The sequence below is a fragment of the Betta splendens genome, chromosome 9 (assembly GCF_900634795.4).
Source record: "Betta splendens chromosome 9, fBetSpl5.4, whole genome shotgun sequence".
NCBI lineage: Eukaryota > Metazoa > Chordata > Actinopteri > Anabantiformes > Osphronemidae > Betta > Betta splendens.
Genome location: NC_040889.2, coordinates 23594563 through 23613761, shown reverse-complemented (window position 1 = coordinate 23613761; position 19199 = coordinate 23594563). Strand labels below are relative to the sequence as shown.

General features: G+C 39.0%; 1 protein-coding gene across 6 annotated transcripts in view; it reads left to right on the top strand.

Moving 5' to 3' along the window:
* The window catches only part of pde4d (phosphodiesterase 4D, cAMP-specific), a 124001-nt gene that overhangs the window by 44798 nt on the left and 60004 nt on the right, over positions 1-19199 (top strand). Inside the window, exon 1 of one of the 6 annotated variants that reach the window (XM_055511102.1) lies at positions 14249-15250. The exons of the other annotated variants lie outside the window; for them this stretch is intronic. Coding sequence (XP_055367077.1) covers positions 14988-15250 — 263 coding nt within the window. The 5' untranslated portion in view covers positions 14249-14987. Of the gene's footprint in view, positions 1-14248; positions 15251-19199 lie in introns of those variants that run through there. 6 annotated transcript variants of the gene reach the window in all.

Below are 19199 nucleotides of genomic sequence, written 5' to 3'. Positions count from 1 at the left end.
TCTATCCATAAAGGCAAGCGATTTAAATATTAATTAGAATTATTAATTAAATCATTAATACAGTTATGAATAATATGATGTGTTTATAATACATGTCATATTATATAATATTTAATATGATATGTGTATGGGGCTGTCACTGCAATGTGTGGTTATGTGACCAGATAACTTGAATAGCAGCGAGGCTTAGGAAATGCTTGAAACTAACTACTTCATAAATGAAGAAGTGGTTGGATATCAAAGCTGACACCAAATGTGTTCACTGCCGGCTGGTAAAATGCAGGTGCCACAGGAGGGGGTCAAGGAACAGTGAAACTTACTTCTCTTGATGAGTGTCTGGCTTCTCTAATTGGAAACTGTTTTGTCAGTGGAGGCGGTCCACAGAGGGAATAGAAACAGACCTGGCAATAGACAAAGCTGTTGTGGCAATCGTTGCTTTTTTGTGCAAGCGAACCTCGGAGCAGCACATACAATATACCCCTCAATAACTCGAACATGACTTCTGAGCGTAAGAAAAGAACCTTGATGCCTCTCATGACAAGGTTTGCAACTATTTGAGTAGAGTGCGAGTGTTAGAAGGGCTCCAGAGGATGTACTTTTAGTGCAAAAAGCATCTGGCTCTAAAGTGTTTAAATTGATTTAGTGTGTAAGAGATGTCAGATGCTAAAAATTTCACTACTGGCTTTATTCATATCCTTTTTTTGTGTTTTTGCCACTACTGCTTGTTTTAACATTGATGCTGTGACTACCATGTCTCACCCTCAGGTTTTTGTTACACTTCACTTTTTTCAGACTCACCCAAAGCTGCATGCGCGCATGACTCATGACATTTAATTTTAGCTGTGCCCTGTCTTTCAAAATGTTCTATTGCATTTGAAGTGTGGACACATTAATTGTTAGCTTTTGAGACTCCTCCCCCCAAACTTCTATTGATTATTGATGGCTTGTGCTTTATTTAGGTTAGAACTTGCTATTATCTCTTTCAGTTTGTACTTACAGTTAACAGGCACAGCCAGGAAGTCAGTAGAGCTTTTGTTAATGTGCGTAGATGCATATTCACAATGTTGGGATATCTTCTATAATACAGAATTAATTTCGGACTTACTCGTGAAAAGGCTAATTTAAATGTCGTTTTTAGGGTATACATGGGCAAACTGCCCCATGATGTTCAAAATGTCACATCTAAAATGTTCATTTTCATCCAATGCTAATGCATTTATTCAAACACTTAATTCAATACATTTGGTATTCTAATGTAATTTACTGTACATTCGTATATTCTGTTACCCGTGTATCTTTTAGTGGTACTGTTTCTACTGTATTATAACTCACAATTTTGGAATCAACCTTTGTGTCTCGTAGTGTGTGACAGATCTGGCTGAGTCTTTGTGGGTTCATCCCGTCGCTGCCATCTGGCTTGAATAGTTGAAGTGTTACGAGCTTCAGTCATCTGCAGATGTCAGTTACCTGATTTGTTCTGCACTAATGAGAGGACCACCTAAATAAGCAGGCCTGCTTGATCCCTCCAAAGCTGGATAATGACAGCACCAAGGACCTGCTTTGTCCTATAACTACTGTAGGAAGATGTATGGATCGAGCAGAAATTAGAATGTCTATACCACAGACCTAACAATAGGCATTTGTTCTAACGAGCTACAGTTTCAGAACATTTAGTACTGAACGGTACTGTACAATTATTGGACAGTTTAAGGTCATGTGCAATGTTAAGATGGACACAATTAAATTATTCACTAAGAATAAAAAAAAGACGTATTATACAACACTCGTGTAATGTTGAATGAGTTTGTTTACAGTATCAGCACAGATGCATGCTAAGTTCCTGATTTAATTATAGGCCCACATGCAGTAAGTGGACAGCCAGTCAAGCATTGGCTTTCCCCTTTTACTGATGATCTTAACTGTTTGTCATTGCTGTCTTGCATATTGCTGTTGTTGATTTTGTGTGAACCTGATGGGTACCTTGGGGACTGTAGTTAAAGATTTATACCCTCAGGGATTTAGTTGGTAAAATACAGCTAAAGAAGCTGAAAGCTTGTTTGGGTTTTTCTGGAGGTTGGTGCTTTACTGACTGACACAGCCGCGTAATTAGTCTTCTCTGTTTCCTTCAGCCATTACTGAAGGAAGAAATGCATTCAAATCCCTAATTTGATTATCTGCATCAAACATTCTTCTAGAAGTTGATAATTTATTTAAATAAAGATCGATCTAGGATTGCAGACCTCTGCAGAATCAAATCTCATTTTCTCTTTTCCCAGATCTGTATCACTGCCATGCTGTATCAGCACTTTCTTTATGCAATGGTTTGTTTCATTTTATATGCTTAATATATTTTTGACAGCGCTGGCTATAAATTGATCTGTTTCTAGTGAATATTTTAATACTGTTCACTCTCTCACCCGTGAACTCACACTCTCTCTTTGTATTTTTGACTACCTCAGGGAGAAGGTCGTAGTGTCATGTTAATTATTAAGTGGTAACACCTAAATAGAGGGTATCGGTTTACACTCTGGAATTGAATATATTGTAGATTTGTAGATTTTATTGTATACTGTATGGTCTTAATAGGTGAAAATGTTCATTTCATTTTGGAAAAGATACATTTCTTATAGAAGACAGGTTTTATTCAGATAAGCTGAGGTCATAAAGGTCATGCTTGTCTTTCCATGTGGATGATGCATATGAAAGCTGTGTGAGATGTAATAGTTTTTCAGACCAACACAGATCAATGGCAACCATTGATTGTGTTAGGCATCTCTGTAATGTACTGTTCTCCAATCAAATGGGAACCTTGTTGCTCTGTTGATAAAATGCACATTTTACTGTGCAGAGAAACCACGACAACAATTGATTGCTTATGTGGCATATTTATTTTATATATTTATTACTTCACTAAATCTAGGTGGTTATAGCAAACATCAACAGGGACAGCATTGGCATTGATATGTATGTATGCATGTGTGTCATAGTGTAAATACGTCTTCGGCTGCATTTCTGTTTGGCACTCGTCAATAACAACACCTTAGGGAACTGGTGTGTACAAAGAGTGTAGTAAAAGAAGATTAAATGTGTGTGTGTGTGTGTGTGTGTGTGTGTGTGTGTGTGTGTGTGTGTGTGTGTGTGTGTGTGTGTGTGTGTGTGTGTGTGTGTGTGTGTGTGTGTGTGTGTGTGTGTGTGTGTGTGTGTGTGTGTGTGTGTGTGTGTGTTTTGTGGCTCTGTCCTCTTGGAAACCGAAGGCAGGTCACACAGCTGGGCAGTCATATAAACTATTCCCTAGCTGAGCAGAGTGCAGAAGCAAACGCCAGCCACACAACCAAACATGTATTCAGCAAGCAAGCTGCCAGTGAGGTGATTCACCATCTGCCAAGCACCTAGCCATTCAGGCTGTCATTCAGCCAAGTGCTATTTGTCCTCAGTCTTTCAGTGGGTAATGAAGTAAACATTTCTTTCTGTCAGTCAAAAACAGGAATCTCACATTTACAAAGGTATTTAGACCCGTAATAGGTACCCTGTTGAAGCCCCCCTGCTAGAAATTATAGGTTTCAGTCCTTTTTTTCTACGTCACTGCAAGCTCTGAACACCTGGATTCAGGCGGTTTGTCCTCTTCGATTGGATGGGAAGTGACAATTGTTTGTCGTATTTTAGTTTCTTCACTGATGTCCTTGAGTTTTTAAATCTGGACTTCAGTTGAGCCCCTTCAACACAGAGCTCTTTAGGTTTATTCAGTGTGCAGGGGGCATTGAAAAATATTCACAGGAAATGCACTTGTTGAAATATAAAAAATTGCCTGACTAGCGATTTTTCTGTGATCTGAAACCAAAGAAGCATTTTGTTAGTTTTACTTAATCCATGTAAAGCCTATTTGCTTGTTTATCATAATCTACTAGTGGAAAAAAAGGAATGAAATAATCATCAACATTATGTGAAAGACCACAACATTAAGAAAATGTGTGGGATATGCCCAGTGGCTCAGAATATTTGCAAAAGGGGCTGAAAGCAATTTGAATTAATTATTTATTGCGCTGCTAAACCTCATGTACTGTACATGGATGCACTAATAGGCTTTACATCTGATAGGCAGGCAGAGGTCCAGTGAGAAATGTGGTTGGCATTTGAACTGGTGAGAAACAGTTAAATGTCTGATAGCTTTACACCAGATGAGATGAAAGCGAAGCAGAGCTCAGATCCTTAAGTGACTCTTCAATAACAAGCAGAGAAGAGAAGCTGAATCTAAGATGTTAGAACTGGACTTTTGGATTTTTTTCACTGCCTGTAAAGTTACAGTCATTGACTGTCTTCTTTAGCAACTTTTACTTTTTACTCTACCTTATATTTAGTCTTCTCTTCATTCAGAAAGATTTGACAGCTTTCTACACTTTATTTGTGAAAATATTATGTCATGACATTTAATAACATTTATCAAAGATTTTGCATCTCAGGGTGAGCACTCAAAATTCTCTCGAGGAAATGGAGAGCTTTTCACACCAAGTGGTACAGTAAGGCCACTCGGGTCAAGTGAGACAGCTCTTATTAGTGTGCTTAGGCGAAGACCTTGGGGGGCCCTTGGTTTGACAAGGACGCCTCAGATCAACAGGAGGCATATGTATAGTGCTGGTCCCTGCATGCTTCAACTTGTGCCATTACAAGCCCACAGTAAAGATTGACCAGTGCTGGATGAAACATTTTTTTATTATGAGTGTTATATGAGAAGATCAATGCCATGCTCAGGTCTGTCTGTTAAATATGAAGCAGCAGCTATCTATAGTAAATACTCTGAGCTTGCAGATGGCTCATGCACATCTCTGAGAAGAGATGGCACATGCATAGAGGCACTGAGCATGTTTCCGCCTAAAGCGACCGCAGAGGAGTGGAAAGGGACAACAGTGCAAAGGACAAAGAGCCCAACCCCCCACTCCTCAGTGTCCACCACCATCAGGCTAAGACTGCCTCACACCAACTGCTGGGGATACAGGAACGACAGAGCGCATGTTGTTAGGAAAACAAGGGTGGAGGAAAGAGAGACAAACAGTGGGAGGTAGAGTGGCTGATGCTGTGATCTAAGGCTCTGAGGAGTCAGGGGCCAGAGCGGTTATGTGGTGTTTTATGGAAAAGGCAAAGAGCAGCATCTAGAAACGTACTGCAGCGTGATGACATGAGGATAGCTGATACACACTATCACTGCACTGAGTGTGTGTGGTTAGAATTAAATTAAAACCTCAGACTCCAAGATGATATCATACTGTATGTGGGAAATGGCGCTGACTGTCCTGAAAGGGTTTAACTTCCAGTCGATAAATATTATCGTCTCATATTTCTACCTTGTAAGAAATGTTAAACATGCTGTTGGAAGCCAATTCATTAAGCATCTTTTCATGGCAGTGTAACACTAGCAGCTATTATGACCTCTACACACTTGGTGTAGGTTCTTCTGTACTGTTCATATTCACAAATGATTGATTGAATGATTTTTTTACTTTACTCATCTTTAGAAGTCACTTTGTTGATCCATTTTGCATAATAGTCAAAATAAATATTTTAACATTTATAATTGTTGTGCTTGTTATAAAAAACAATATTAAGCTTGGTCTTGATCTCAGTGTGGTTTGTTTGTTGCATTTGTGTTTAATATAAAGCCAAATACTAAAATATCAAGGCTTTTCAAGTGTTGCCAGGATGCTGCATGTCTCATTGGAGACGCCTAACTACTGTACACTTACCTGCTGTAAAAATGTCTGTTTGTTTTTAACGGTTTACACAGGTTAGAGGCTGCGTTTCTGAGTGATGGGTTATGTTAATATATAAAGCAGTGAAACATCTTTATCTCAGTACAGTTTTGTAAAAATGTGCAATTACAGTAGTAGAATCTTTAGAAAGTACTTGAAGCAACTGTTCTGTAAAACGTCTTCCTTTATCCTCAGGTTATTAGGACATGATCATTCTGTACTTTTGTGCTGTAAGTTTCTCAGCCACATATTCAAAAACTCAAAATGACATTTAAATATCAGCTAGCTGTTTGTGCAGCCTGAGTCGATGCTTTTTATATATTAAGTGCTAGATTCCTTTTATGAAAAATGCTATGATATAGACAGTTGATTTTATTTTCTGCTTGACTCATTTGGCAACTGGAGAAATATTAAATTGTCACATGTCATATATTTTGTTCTTGTCATGTGCGCTCCAGCAGTCAGGGAATATGTTTGTTTTCTGCAATAATTTTCAGTAATGAAAGTTGATAAACAAAAGGAAATGAGCACTTGCATTGGTCAAAATATAATGTTCTACAAAATTGCTGATCCTCGCATTATTACTTCTTAGACTTTCACTCCATATGATTTCAGTGTCACCGGATTTAAACACTCATAATCCTAACGAACATGGTTTGAATTAAAGGGAATCAGGCCTCAAATTGAGTACATGTCCTTCTTCAGCAGCTCCTCAAAGGACCCCAACTGCACATAATAGCAGCTTTATAGCATAATATGATAAAATTGATAAGAATATGCTTTGACCAAATCAGAATTCATGCTGAATTGCGAGGATTGCTGAAATGCTAAATTTTTCAGTACATTTTAATAAAGGAGGCAGATTCAGTTCGCTCACTCTACCCCGTTAGCTTTGAGATGTCTCAGGTTTCAAGTCCATTGTCTGGTGCAAAAAACAGTATCCTTAATAACAAATTATATGTAATAAAATAGAAGCATGAGTCATGAAGAAACCACTGCAATCTTCTTTAGACCCAATAATGACCTTAACCAGCAAAGCCACTTTTTGTCCCCGTCATATTATTGGATGTGTGGATTAATCTGATTCATATTTTTATGATGTCTTATCTGGTGTTTCATTCAATAGGTGATTATATTTTAGAAGTGCAATAAATAGGAGATTTCACTAAATTGCAAAATTGAGATTGAGTTATGAAAAACGTAGGGAGAAAAGCATATTGGCTCTGCTCACTTTGACTGTCCTCGTTTGGTCCACAGTGATGAGATCAGCTAAAATAAAATATCTCTTTACTTTTACTGTGTGCCTCACTTTTACTACCATCAATCAGCAGTTCCAGTTATGTCAGTGTGCCTTGGAAACTAATGCCGATGCTTAACCTAGCCTTATGTCAAACGTGTGCCACATATCTGAAGAATGTATGTTGGGGTTCAAGGCTTTCTTTTCTCCATCCAATCAATAGTAAAAGCTGATATTTGGAAAATGAAAATTGATCAACTCCATACCAAACTAGTCTAATGTGTCAACAGGTCAGTCCAAACATGAGTTTATATACTATAAAGGTAATTGACTTATTGAGGTGACATCTAGTTTATTTGCAGGCCTGTAATCCACAGGGGGGGAAAGCTTGTTTCTTATAGAGAATCCTATGATAATCCAGTATAAGTAGATGTTTAAGACATTGCTATGGATGAAAAACCTGTGATACTTAATATCACAATTCCGGTCATCCTGCGGTTCTGTGCATTTCTACTTCCCATAAAATCTTAAGTGGCTGAGTTTCTAATTGACTGCTGTAGTGTGCCCTTTGGGTTTGTTTTTACTCAGATGTGTATCTATAAATGCAGTGATATCCTAATTGCCTCATTTATAGGTTTACAGTATGTTTGACTGATTCCATTTTGTAATGCTTTCACAAATTAGCTCAGTTGCACTCATGTTGCCAGCGTCAGTGTGGACTAATGTGTACTGTCCCAAAAAAACAAAAAAGGGTAAAATTCATGTGTCTTATCACACTCGGCATGTGTCTGTGGAAATGTCAGGCACATTTTAGTGCTCTGCTCTCGCTCAAGCAGCAGAGCTGGAAATTCTTATTTGACTATGTGTGGGAATGAGAGCAGGCTCAGAGTTATTATTTAAATAATAGACATTTTTCAAAGCTAGGACACTTCAACCTGTCATATGAAATACTGTTATAGCAATGACTCCTTTTCATGCGGGTGTCTCCGTACACTGTCATTGCGGCCTAAAACCAAAGCAGCTAAATGAATTTTGGCCATTAGTAACATTTATCCTTGTGCTTTTTCTTCTTCCAGAACATTTAAGGTGAATTGTAAGGTGAAAGTACAGTGTAGTTGGCTTTTAAATTGTTATTGTATTTCTTTCATCATGCATGTACTGTACTATACAAGATGAATCATCATAATCTGTTAAAATGAGTTGTACATGTTCAGTCAAACCTTCAGGTAGCACTGCAGTTTGTTTGAGTGAAAAATCTCAGCTTTTCCCCTCTAGTGAACACTCTTGAGCAACTCTTGACATTCACCCAGGTGGTATTTTTTAAAGAGAGCATTGATTTTCTCATTAATTATTCAGTGTCAGATTTGAGGAGTAATTCCCTTCGCACCATGCATCAGTGGCCACTACACACTCATGTCTGCGAATCTGAGCACTTCTTCCTACAGCATGATTCACCTCTTAAATGAGCTATATTATAAAAGACTCTTATCTTATTTAACAAATTATTTGTAACAAGTATACTGTACAAATTTCTGTTTATCAACCTGAAATGCTTTCCGGAGCAAACATTGAATGTGTTATGAGTCTTAATCCCCGTGTCCTTAAACAATGACTTTCTTTATTGAAATTTCCTGTAGAAAAAAGAGGAAAAAGGCCACCAGCATTATTATGTTACACTGTTCAGTGGTATAAAACCAATGAACTGAATGTGATCCTAATCTCTGGAGTACCTTGACCTGCGCCCACATCCTATTTACGCCCCCCTTTTTCATCCCTCTGTCCCTTAATCTTTCTAACACACAAATAAACACACGTACACAGGCTCTATTCCCTCGTCCACCACATAAATAATAGCATAGCATTTTCTGCTGACCTGCACATTACGCATATATAATATGTACCCAAAGGAAACACATACAAGTTGACCCCGGGACCACAATGTTTATAACCAGGGGCTATTTCCTGAGCGATCCTGATCTTTCTGTCCTTTTCCTACCCCCACACCCTGTCTCACTCTCTCTTCTTTAACCCAGTAGTCATTTGTATTCATCCACTTGCATTTACTGTCACCCTGCGTCAGTTACAGCCTGCTCTGAGCCCCTGTCTTGCTTGGCAAGCTGCTCTGCTCGTTTTCCTTCATCACTTTCCTCTCTCCCTCAGTCTGTCCCTCCCACTGTCCGTTTCCTGGTAGCACACTGTGGGCATGGCTAGTGCTGCTCAGTACCCTACGTATATCACCTTGCTTCAATATAAATGCAATGGGCTTAAGACATACAGTACCGTATATGCAAGTCTGTTTGTTGCTGAATGTCAAGGTCTTCATGTATTTAATTGAACATATTCTAATGGATTCTGACCAGAGACTCTATTTTGTCTTGGCAGTGAGCTAAAACTAAAGAAGACTCCCTGAAGTTTTATTTTAGTGGGTCATTAGTCAGTTTTGACGCACATTGGCTTTGAATCACAGTGCTTTGGGAATTGCTGTGCAGTACATATCAGGGCAGCATTAAATTAATTGGAAGAACAATAGAGCCACTTTTTGTTTGTTTTGGTTCCAATATTTTCCCTTTAATGGTTTTGCAAAACATCTTGTTGTAATTTAAGTTAGCAGATAGCAGGGCAGCAGCAGCATGAATATATTGGTGTTGGTGGTAAAAGCAAACAACAAGATCATATGTTCCATTTTATATTATCTTTGTGTATGTGTTCACTTTCAGCGAGGGGGCAGGAGACCTGTGACCTTTGACCATCAGTTAGAGAAGGGGATATAGACAACAGTCTTTGTCAGGGTCAGTATAACAGCTGTGCTGTGACAGGGTCACTATGACAGTTGTGCCAACCAACTACGGTAACAGTCAGTGATACAACCTTCATGTAATGAAGAGACCAGCTGCACAGGACATCAGGAATATTTGCCTGCATAATCAGAGTAGTAGGCACAGCAGGTAGAAATATGAAAATAAAACAGGAAACATAAACATTTTACTTGTAGTCCAGAATGAGTGAAAAGATAAGACAGGGATGAAGCTAAACAAAAATCGAGTTTGTAAAGCTGTGGTTCACTGTCATATTTGATGTCATTTTGTTCTTCACAACAACTATGAATAGCATAAACACTTCACACTCTGTACTGTACGGTTTGTTTCCCACTTTTTTGTACTGAAGAATGTACTGGTTCCATTTTGCATTCACAGGGCTTTCTTGTCTTGCATTAGCCATCATTCAAGGCAGGAGCTCCTTGAATGGTGAAACTAGAAACAAAACTGTCCCTGCTCAACAGTAGGAAAACACTAAATGGTGGGGTTTAAAGGAACATATACAAAAACTGTGACTGCAATTTATTAATTTATATTTATTATCTATTATGTATGTTGAATTAAAGTGGCCTATAGCTCAGTTGGTGGAGCACTAGCCCTCCGAGCGCCGCTCATGTTTCAGCTCACTGCTCCACTCAGAGGATGGGTCAAATGCAGAGAACACATTTCCCCACTGTGGGACTAATAAGGGAATTTTCTTTCCTTTCCTTTTAGTGACTCAACACAAGGAGTTGAGCCCTGAACTGTAGATATAATAGTAGATATAATATCAAAAACTAAGTGTACCAATTAATGTTCATAAATCAGACTTGAGGGCAGTAAGTTGCCTTATAGTACGTACCAACATCACTACCTTGTAATCATTGTATCCTTCAGTAACTAGAAAATATTTATAGATAAATGCTGCCATCTATTGGTCAAATGTAGAACTATGGGAGATTCAACCAACTGGCTTGAGTAATGTTGACATTACAGATGCTTCTATATTTGTCTTATGATTAGAATAGACAGTGTATGATGTATAATGTTTTGACACAGTTCTGTAGTCTTTTGTTCAAACCAAAACCTTTACAAGTGGTGGCAGCTACTGTATTTTTTGCACTTCTAAAGTCAATCATGAGGCAGAACAAAATAGCGTCACAGGAGAAACAATTTTATTCACCGTAAGAAGCTAAATAATTTTTGCTGCTTTGTGTGAGAATGTATGTGTAATATGATTTGAGTTTAAGACTGGATGCTCTGATGTGCATGCTTATAAAGGTTTGCAGATTAGCAGATTAGTTAATACAAGAAGAAGAAAGCTGATGCCTTAGATGCCTTATCTATTTGTTCACCATAGTGAGTGGGACCTGTTGGCATTTGTATGAATGTCCACATTTGCTTAAATACTGTAATCAGTAGACAGTTACAAAATCCCACACAGTACCCTAGTGTGCCTTTTTCTCCCTGTGTCAGTCAATCTCCGACTGATAGAAGGTGTCCACACGAGGGAGCCACAGCTGCATCAAGCGTTTAGCTGAATTGTGTCTGCTTTTAAAATTTCTAATCTAAAAGGATTTGTGGAAATTGCCCTGTGGTTATTTAGACACCCCACCTCCGCAAAATACAGGTTCACTATAATTCCACTGGTCTTTTTGACTATGCATATACAGTACATATACTTGCTGTTTATGCTATGCTGCTATCTATCATTACATACACGTGCCTATAGCAACAGATAGTGTGCATGTAATAAATCTGACTCATCTCAGGCAATCTTAGACATGATATGTAAAAAGAAACTGATTTGATAGTCAAATGTCATGCAGAGAAGACTTTGTCAGTAACAACCCAGACTCCAGACTGTGCTTTGTGTGGTGACTGCATGCTGTGTTCTGCCAAAGAGAGGCATTCAATCTGTCAAAATAAAACAATATTTTGTTGGGATATCGTGGACAAAGAGCTCAGATTGACACATTGATTTGCTGCATTATTTGAGCGGACTCTGCGCTTCTGTCTTTTTTTTTCGGGTTTTGTCATGCAAAGAGAATAAAAAGAGAAATTAAGACATTTACACAAAGCGTTTTTCAAAAACAAGTTTAAGCAGAATGCATGGGTGTGAATACAAACCAAATGCAGTCCTCTGATGTTCAGTTCTTTAGTTCATGGTGAATTAGGAAATAGCATGTGCACTATTATCGTATTGTTTACCGGTCAGCTACAGATCATACCTCTGTTATCCTGTAGACTAGTACATAATGTACACGACTTATATCATCAACACCTAAACAAACTGTTTCTTTTGTGGAGTCTGTAGTTTTAGCTGAAATTATTACAGAGTGGTTACATTTTGTTTTGAGGACTTTAAATATGTTAGTACTTCCTTCTGTGTAATAATTTCAGGGTTAAAAGACAAAAGGAACAGATCTGTGTTAGGCGAGCATCTTTTAAATCCACAGTCTTGTGCAGCAGATTGACTTCCCCATTCTTGTCTTTGTTCCGTCAGCGTTTAGTTCTTGACAAATCCTGTTGTCCCTCTCCATCCATGTTGCCCCTGGTAACCGGGGGAAATGCACATGAACGTCATAAGCAGAAGCAGGGAGGGGTATTGAAAAATGTTTTACAAAGAAACCATAGCCAGCAAGACAGGTAGAAGAGGAGAGGAAGGTAAAATGCATTCGAAAGGCAATACATTTTTTTTTCTTCATGCTATTTATTAACTGTATTTTTTATATAGTATACAGTAGCATTCATCTCCTTTCACTGTTATAAAGTAATGAGAAATTGCAAGTTGCCAGGTATCTGCCACCATGTCCATGTGATGCCAGAGAAGTAGCACATTTACCTGTGCTGACCTTTTTGAATTTTTAATTAATAATGATCCAGAAGCGCAAATCATCAGTTTTATACATGTCATACAGTGCAGCTAATGTTCTAATTTATATTGAAATTATTTGCTCTGCTTATAAATATGTGCTCTTTCAGTTGAAATAAAGGTTTGGGATCGCATAAAAACACACTGTAGTGTATTACACAGTGCTGGCAAGATGTGTTACAGTAACTAGTTTGATTCAATATTTGTCAATTTATCAATCAATCAATCAATTTATCCAGCGATGACAAGCAACACAAAGCAGCACAAATGTTTTGAAATGGACCTAACATGTTAGTGTTCTGTAAAAGTTCAGGTTTTCACTGGATCGCCTTTTTACAGTAGATAGCAAAGGTTTGTTATTAATACCCTTTGCCTCTTTAGGCTCTGGTCTTCTGTGTAGGGAAAAAAACAAATTGTAGTGGGTCTAAATAATTAATTTCCTATGTGACTTTATGTATGTCATATAATATACATATCATACAATATCTCACAGTACATTATGCAGTTTCCTCACTCTGGGACTAATAAAGGTTGTCTAATTATTGTGGAGTAATCTTTCTATACAGCAAAGAGCACCATGACTTTATAGGTGATTTCTAGATGTTTTTTGTATTTTTTTAGCTATTTTGAAGTACAGTACTCTGATTTACTTGTGCGCTCCAGTTTATTGTTCTGTTAACACTGTCAATCGTTTTCAACTGGGCTCTAGTTGTTGAACAGTTAGTGTCACACTTGCCTCTAAAATACCCGAGTATAGAGAAGTATCCATGTCCTGTGGCATAACGAGCTCAAATCACCATCCTGTTTTACCAATCATGCGTTTTGAGCATTAGGGCCAAACAATGGTAGCAACTAAGAGGTACTTTGTACTGCTACAGTATATGTACTTTGGTTTTGGTATAGTTTTTGTTGAAAATATGTCAGAGGAAAGATGCTTTTGCTTGTATTTGTCTTTATATACTAAGACCTGTGATGCTCACATGGTTAATACACAAAACCTAGAAATAAACGAAGGGCTACTAACATCTGCATGACCAAACCTGATCACTTGCAGGATCTTACATACTAAAGCTGAAAATTTGTTCATTAACTAATATTCCTCTTGCAATTAGTTGATTATTGGTTAAGGTTTGATTAAGCCTTTCTCTTGAAGTTTGAATTTTCAGTATTATTGCTGTGTACCTGAAGCTTTGTAAGCGATACAGACTAGTATTCCAAAGAAATGGCCAAACAAAGTACAGTAGATATTATTTAACTGTTCATTAATGGTACTGTATATATGTATGTATGTATGTATGTGTGTATATATTGAAAGGAATGTCCTCGGACTGAGTTTGAATTGAGGGTTACTTCATAACTTATACATGTTTTTTTTCTGCAGTGTTCTGCATCAAGAAATGTCCCCCATACAGACGCTGATGCCTTGATGCTCATGCATGCATACAGTATTTCTGTGTTGCTGGGGCTCACTTTGTCCCTTTCGTCATTCCTCCCTGCTTTTTTTTCTCTCTCTCCCTCTCTCGCTGTGTGTGTGTACACAACAAACACTGTCTCACACGCTCTGCTCAGCACTAAAGAATCGGCAGCTTATAAACTGTCTGCAGTGAGCAGTCAGTCTCTCGCTCCCTACGTAGGGAGAGGAAGGCAGGATAAATTGCTTCGACTCGATGGAATAGAACTCAGCTAAGCTCTGCTGGATTGAGCCATATACTGAGCTGGGGATTTTTGCTGGTGAGCGGCACGGCTTTCTTGTTCGGTTTTACCAGACAAGGCTGGACTGTTCTAGCCTTGATGGGACTAAACTGTTTAGTTAAGCTAAACTCTCGTGTTGGGGTTGATTTCACCGGAATGCTTTGAGTTTGTGTGCAGGACTCAGAGAGAAGCGCTGGAATAAACGGTAATCCCTTTTCTTTTTTTTCTTTTTTTTTTTTTGCATCCTGCCCTCCCTCTCTCCTTCAGTCCTCCCCTCATCTTCTCGCTTACACTTTCACAGCAGACATCCAGTGTTGCAGAGCAGACAAAGGCAGCAGCCTCTGCTTCTGTTCATCCGCTGGCTCCTTAGAAGACGGAGAGAGACAGCGATCTGGGATTTTTCTTCTTTCTTGCCTCTGCATGCACAGAGGGGGCTAATGGTGTTAGGAATTAGTTTCATTTCCAGTTTATCTTCCAAAGGATTTTTGTATTTTTTTTTCTTTACATTTTGCTAAATTTTAAGGAAATCCTGGGAGTCTAATAGAGAAGACGCATATATTGTAATCCTTTATCTCTGACATAGCTTAGCTGCTTCATTGAGTTGGTCGGCGGTGGTGGTGCTGGTGCTGGTGGCGACGACGCCGGGCATGGCCCAGCAGGCAGGCATGGGGGTGACCCACCAGGACACCCTGGCAGTGCCTCCCATGCCCAAACATTCCGGACTGAACGAAGACCTGGTGAAGATCCTACGGGAGAACCTGCTGCAGCCAGAGAGGCCACGAGGACACCGGCGGTCGCCCTCCTCCATCTCCCCCCGCCTTTCTCCCCGCAACTCGCCACGTCTGCTGCGACGCATGCTGCTCAATAACAACATCCACAAACAGAGGCGCTTCACTGTCGCACACACATGGTGAGACACAGAACGGCATCTCTTGTCCTTGTGTGCTGTGCGTTGTACGTTTGTGATCCTCGATTTAGTGTGACTTTTGTCAAACTGAACTGCACCTGCACTGGAAACTTTCAAGGTCAGGTCTGTGTTTGTTTGACACTTCAAGGGTAGATGCCATTAGTGTGATTAAAATCGTTTGTGGTTGAATGTGAATGCATTTCCCAAACCCTAGCTACCACTCAATGAGCTTCCCTCTCTCGCATCCTGTCTGTCCACATTAATTTACAATTCTCTCTATCTCCTCCTACTCCCATGTGTGCCTGTTACCATTTTGCTTTTGTCACACCCCCTATCTCCTGCTACCCTCCCTCATCTTGTGCTGTCCCTGCTTATCGCTGTATATGAAGTAAAGATATAATAGTGCAGTACCTGGAGAGATACAGTATTCCCCAAAACTGACAGTCTTGTTAGGTACAGTAGGTTGAGGAGTAAGCCATCCACCACTACGCTTCCTCCCTCCTCCAGTGGTTTTCTCTCCTCACCTGCCTGCCTGCAGTTTTTGACTATTAATTAGTTTTCTATTCCTGACTGTCTATCAGCCTCTGTTGCACTCGCCCACGTCTCATCCCTGCCTTCGTCTCGTGTCTATTCCCCAGTCTCTCCTTGGTATATGTCTCAGCCTCCCTCCTACTCTCATTTTTGTCGCCCTTGCTAATTAATGCAGTTTTCCCCCATCCTTTCCCTCTCACTGCCCACCATCATCTCTTCCTTCTCTACCCCCCTCCCCCCTCTCTGCCACTGTATGTCTTCTGTCACACAACCTTTAACGCAGTTGCTGCTATACAACAACCCCCCTCTTTGCACATGCAATACAAAAATGGACTTTTCTCCAAAAATTAATTTAGAGGAAATTCTTAACTTTGCTGCTATTCCTCTCTTTGCATCCATTTTGAGGTGTCTTTTTTCAAATTTTCTTTGTGTGTACAGAGCTTCCAGTCCTCTCATTTCTTTCACACTTGTTTTTGATTTTCATCCATTCTTCAATATTCATCATTGTATCTCTCCTCTTCATTTTCTCTTTTTCCTGTTTAATGCATACTGTACATTATATAATATACAGTTTCTCAGAGTTCATATATTACAGACACAGTGATTTGATTCCTAAACAATAATCATCAGTGCCACATTATGTTGTTTGTGTGCGCAAACATCTAAATGTGATGGGGTGTGTTGTTAATTCATATTATGTAATTTTACCCACCACCGCCATCGTTCTCCCATGTGTCGCTTTGAGCATAGCAGTATTGCTTACAGTTATATATTAAGAAGTGGAAACACTTTTATGCCTACAGTGGATTTTCACTCCCCGGTTATGACGCTTATCCTTATTATCAGCATTGATGAAAAGTAACCTACTGGACTATTGAGCACAAGTGTATATTTTGTTGGTATTTCCACTTTACATGAGTGCTTCCTTTAACCACTAATTTATATCAGCTTTAATACATTTCAGAAGTGACATTTTTTTAACCTTTGTTTTAGGCATATTTTTCTCTCTTTGTTTGACAAATTCTAGTCAAGCTGTAGACAGAAAACCTTAGAAAAAAAAGGCATATACCATGCAGCGAAGGTGCCCAGCTAGACTTGAACCCCTGATGTTGTAGATGACTATTTGGGAATGAGGACACTTTTTGTGCTAAACATCTTACTGTTATTCTGTCATTAACAGAAAGTTTAAATTCATAAACCCATTAATCACAAGTAATTATAATTAAATAGAGTCATGTTGAGAATGAATTGTGTTTTAGTACTGGCTTCTTGATAACTGGAATAATGGATGCTTGCATGGTAATTGATAAAGAATACATTACAGTAGGTTTGTTTTTTAACCAATGTAACAGTATTCCTACACTATCAGAGTTTAACAACAGTTACGAAGAAACAAATTGTAATAACCATGCTGAAAATATACCCAGAATCATATCTAGTTACATCTTCACAATGTGGAAATGTATTGTTTCACAATACACAGTTCAATCTGACTTTTCATAATATACTGTACTGTAAGAGTCGTCATTTAAAGTCATTTTTAGTAGTAGGAAAAGTAGTGAAACTTACAGTACTGTAAGTTTGTTGCAGAGGTTGCAGCTCCACAGACCAGCATTTTTAGGTTAAATCAAAATATCAATGTTTTTGAACTCTCATCACACCCACTTCACTTCACTTATTCCGATGCTGTTTCTTGGCTACAAAAACTGGTTTCCGCTCAAACATCCTTCACAGCTAGTGTTTTCTGCTTTGATGCTTGGCCTTCAGTTGAACATGCTGTAGGAAACATTTCTGTGGGATACAGAGGAAAAAGATGAGTTTGTGTACATGTGTGAATCTGGACTTAAACTGTGTGTTCTTGGACTCTGATCTCTGCATCCCAACTGCTGGGCTGATAGGAGGAGAGATGATGAACACTCAACTGGGGTGCAGTGTTTTTGTCATGTCCCTGTGGTGTGCCTTGACATTTGGGGGGAAAACCAAGCTTTACACAGTGTCCTGGGAGGTGAAGGAACAAATTGCTGTATTTGAGAACACACACGTGTACATGGGGACAGAGAATTTGTTGATAAGAGCGAGACACTATCAAATGGCTGTAAGCAGTCGGGAGGTTGACAACTGCAGTGTAATTTACTCCAATCACCTCCTGATTGTTTTACAGCTGCAGGGAATCACAGGGCTGCTGTGCTGTAAATCTGGTGACATACCCAGCCCTTAGTGGCTCCACTCCACACTTCATTAACAAGACAGTCCTTCTCTATAGACCAATTGGCCTGATGTACTGCATATGGGCGCAACACCACGATAACCACACACAAATTGTTTTACAATTACTTTAGAGAGGACTTTGGAGAATGCATCACAAATCCTGATTGACTTTCCTTTCTTTGAGGGAGTCTGATTGCTTGTAATTGTGCAAAGACACAGAAAGAAAGCTTTTCAGGAGATTTAATAAGATGTAGCGATTTGTTGAGTTTAGTGAAAATGGTTGTGCTTTTATGTTTTAGTGTTAGTAGGGAGGTAGAAAAGGAGAGGAGAGAGTGATGTGGCGATATATGAAGGTGCAGTACAGTATGCGGGATGTGTTGCAACCACTTGGCAAAGTGCTCTTTTTGTGTTTTCTTTCTAAATGTTATGTTCAGACATCCTTAATGGCGAGGTGTGACGATCATATGGTATATTTTTGGTGTATTGTAAATGTTTGAGTGGGGCTTAATTTGGCTAAGAGGATTTTAAGTTGCCCTTGTTCGGTTGTTGCCAGTATAACAGCCTAAGCTGTAGCACTGCCTCCTTTCTTGATGGAATTAAAGGCGTGTTCTCTGCAAAACTATGTGTATTGACAACAGGCTTTAGACTTGGTTTTCCATTGTTTTGTTGTCAGGGGTATTTTTAGGATTTCTGTTGTTGTAAACAATAGTTAAAGGACAATAGCTCTGCAGTGACTGGAAAGATGCCAAAGTGATGGTAGCGATATGAACAAATTGGTTTCCCGAGAGGCACAGCAGGGGCAGGTTGTTCATTCAAAACACTACTTTTATGTAAGATTTATTTTGCACATACACAATGATTAACCTTTTTTTTAATAATCTGACACATTCATTACCGACAGACATTGAGCGCATGTACAGTCGTGTGATGCAGTGTGTCAGGAGGTTAATTAGTTCCAGGAGTCATGTCTGCTTTGTATTGACAGTTTGTTGACAGAGCTTATAAGATGCCTGTATGACCGTTTACTGTGCAGGTGGGATGTTCTCTCACAGTTATGTCATTAATTGGTCTCAGCTTTAAATCGGCACATAGTAAGCACATACAGTGTTTGCTGGTGTATTGATTGAGCAGCAACTTTTTGTATTCTCTCCACCAAAATAACTGTTGATATCCAGTTTTCAACTTTCCTCTTTTCTGACCCAGAGGTATTTTT